Source organism: Suricata suricatta, chromosome 3 (genome assembly GCF_006229205.1).
Source record: "Suricata suricatta isolate VVHF042 chromosome 3, meerkat_22Aug2017_6uvM2_HiC, whole genome shotgun sequence".
Lineage (NCBI taxonomy): Eukaryota > Metazoa > Chordata > Mammalia > Carnivora > Herpestidae > Suricata > Suricata suricatta.
Window position 1 is genome coordinate 6002764 of NC_043702.1, and position 3290 is coordinate 6006053.

At 54.9% G+C, this 3290-nt stretch overlaps 1 protein-coding gene across 8 annotated transcripts in view; it reads left to right on the forward strand.

Annotated features, from left to right (window-relative positions):
* Positions 1-3290, forward strand: part of USP40 (ubiquitin specific peptidase 40) — an 80966-nt gene that overhangs the window by 50864 nt on the left and 26812 nt on the right. For all 8 annotated transcript variants that reach the window (XM_029933565.1, XM_029933567.1, XM_029933569.1 and 5 more), the window contains one exon: positions 2811-2847. In XM_029933565.1, the coding sequence (XP_029789425.1) occupies positions 2811-2847 (37 nt within the window). The remainder of the gene's footprint in view (positions 1-2810; positions 2848-3290) is intronic.

The following is a 3290-nucleotide window of genomic DNA, read 5'->3' on the forward strand; positions in this document are numbered from 1 at the left end:
ATGTCAGGGCGCCCGGCTGGCTCGGTCGGTGGAGCACGTGACTCCTGATCGCGAGGTCATGAGCTCTTGCCCCACGTTGGGCATAGAGAGAACTTAAAAAATAAAAGGAAAAAAAAAAGAGGGGAATGTGAACACCAGCTGGGTATTTGTTATTAAGGAATTCTAAGTTTTTCGGATGTCGTAATTGTTTTCAACTAAACGTTTCAAAGAATGCTCCTCTCTTAGAGATGAGGACAGAATGTGAATAAATGATCCGATTCCAACCCTGAACGGGGAGTACGGACAGACGAGTCGGGCCAGGGCAGCCTGGAGATCGGGGGCTGCAGAGCGGCGGTCCGTGTTTACCACCCCTGCCTCTGAAATTGTCCGGGACAAAAGATTTTTTTAATTTTTTACCTTTTGTTACCTGCTATAAGTATTTTCCCAGTTTTTCATTTGCCTTTGAACTTTTCGGCTTTTTCATTTCAACTAAAAGAAAGCACAGAACTTTTCAAAGGCGCGACGTGCAGGTCCTTCTGCTCTCTCGAACCCGCGGCGGCCAGACTCCTCCCTTCCCCTCTGTGTTGCTGTGTCCAGTGAGTGGCGCTCAGTTGTCATCTTCCTGCTCTCCGAGGCGTTTGACACCATCAATGCCTCTCTGTTCCTTTTTTCTCCTTTGATGTTTCTTTATTTTGAGAGAGAGCATGAGCAGGGGAAGGACAGAGAGAGATTCCCAGAGCCTGAAGCCCAGTGTGGGGCTCGATCTCACAAACCTTGTGACCAGAGCCGACATCAGGAGTCAGACACTTAACCGACGGAGCCCCTCGCCCCCAGGCGCCTCTGTGCCTCTGTGCGTTGCAACACTTCTGACACTTGCGTCAAGAAGCCCACAGCTCGTGGGATCGCCCGCCCCCTCACTGGCCTGCCCCCTGCGTTTGCTCCGCGCTCTTCTCTCTGCCTCGTGAGCACCCCAGTGCTCCCTTCCCAGACTGGACCCCGTGCCGTGTGTCAGGCCGCTGCCTGCTTGTCTGACAGTCACCCCGGGTCACAGCACCCCATCTGTGCGCCTGTCCCCTCTCCGGGCCTCGCTCACACGTCCGCTTCGTCAGCCGATGGCCGCTCTATTCTTCTTCCTTGGCTGAAAGTCATCCTTGACTCTCTTCTTTATTCCGCATCCAGGTTTTCAGGAAGTCTTTTTGGTTCTTCAATCAAAGTGTCTCTAGGACTGTGGCCGCATCTCATTCCTCCACTGCCACACCCTGGTCAGCTGCCACCTGGATTGTCCCAACAGCCTCCTGACAGATTTTTGTCTTTCCAGCCTTGCGTTTCCCAGGGTCTGTTCCTACAGAGGAGTTGAGCGATCCTCTTACTGTGCTCACAGCCCTTCTGTGCGTCCCTGTCCCACTCAGTCACGGCCGGAGGCCCCGAGTGTGCACTCTGCTCAGCCACTGTGGCCTCCGTGCTGTTCCCTCTTCCTGGAACACAGCTGAGGTGCATGTGCAGCTGTTTGTGTTGCATTTTTGTTTTCCTTTTGAGAGAGAGACATCGCGAGTGCACACGGCACCCGTGGGCTGGGGAGGGGCAGGGAGAAAGGGAGAGGGCATCGCAGGCAGCTGCTCGGTGCTCAGCAGGGAACCACTGCTCAGTCCCACGACCCTGGGATCATGACCTGAGCTGAACTCAAGACTCGAACGCACAACCGGCTGAGCCCCGCAGGCGCCCCTGGTGCAGGTTGTGACAGTGCAGTTCTTTCTGAGGCTTTGCCCCCGTTCCCTGTGTGGTAGCATAGCATGTTCTCAGCCTCCTTTGCTGAACAGTCTGTTATTGTCAAATATACAAGTACTCGAGGACTTCCTTTCCAACCTCCCAGGGGGAGGGGTGGGCAGTGCTAAAAGTCCTTCATGGTCACCAGCCTCTCTAGTCCCTCAGAGGTCACCACTGTCTTGGGATGGTGTGATCTGACCACACCTGTGAGTGTGTGTCCTTCCAGACTCTGGACGTGCGTGAACCGACGTGGGGAGACGCGTGTGCGTGTGTGGACGAGGGGCTGGGCTTCTCTGCAGGGTCTCCCTTACATCATGAGTAGGGTCGTGCTGCATGTACTATACTAGACTTTTCACTTCAAATATTTTAAAGACTTTTTAAGACCAGTACACAGAAATCTACTGTATCTTTTTGTTTTAAGACCTCTTATAGTTTAAATGTTCCCGTTAATGGGTATTTTGATCCTTTGCTCTTTTTTTTTTTTTCTTATTCTTGCTTCCTTCCGCTCTGGCTTAGTATAAATCACATTTTATTTACTCTTTTGTCCTCAATGAATTCAAGAATGTGTTTCCCTTCAGGAGGTTGGGGGGGTTCTGTTTTTCATTATTGTTATTTAAACTTCTGTCAGGCCCATCCTGCTTACTGCGTTGTGCCGCGGGGTCACCCCTGCGCGGGTCTTTCTTGGTGAGTTTCTAGATGATCGGTGTGCTACATGAACGCCAGTCTCTCTGTAAGAGCCGGCTGAGTGTGTATCTCTGAAGTCCGCCTCATCAGTCCTGTCCGGTCCTCACAGCGGGGAGTCACACCGGAGACCGGGGCGTGGGAGAGCCGGGCCTGCGTCTCCAGTGCAAACACCGGAAACGTCTGTTTCCCTCCGGGGTTTGCCCCGCGTAGGTCTGAGCTCACTTAATCCATCTTCATTCATGACTGTGCACGTCCCGATCTCTCCGGGAATTATGAAATAAGACCTATGGCCCCAGGGTCCAAATGGGGTCTCTCTTACAAGCCTGTAACTCAGAAACAGAAAACTAACGGCCATGGTCTTTGTGTTTTGTTCTGTTGAACAGTGTTTGAAGCTCATGCTGGCGAAGTGTGGCCTCCCGGGTGAGTTGCGAGCACGGGGCTGCAGCCTTACCCGTGTGCTCACGGTCCGCGGTCCGGGCAGCTTTGTCCGCCTCGCGCTTCCGTGCCCGCGGGACGCCGTCTCCTGGCTCGCGGTGAAGCCCGAAGCAGTCTGGCGGTGGGTTAGCCTAGGCAGGGCCCGCGCGGGCCCAGGGACGGAGGTGGGTGTATGCCCTCCGGAATTACCCAGGCCGTTCCCTAACGTTTCCTTTGTAACCTCACCGATTCAGAATCTCAGTGCATTGTGTTTGGTGCCAGGGCTTTTGTGCTGGAGACGAGGGAATGTCACGCGGAAGGCAGAAAGCTAACCTTTGAAGCAGTACCGGGCGGAATCCCGTGCAGCTCGCAGGGCGCCCCCCCCCCCCCCCCCCCCCCCCCCCCCCCCCCCCCCCCCCCCCCCCCCCCCCCCCCCCTCCCCCCCCCCC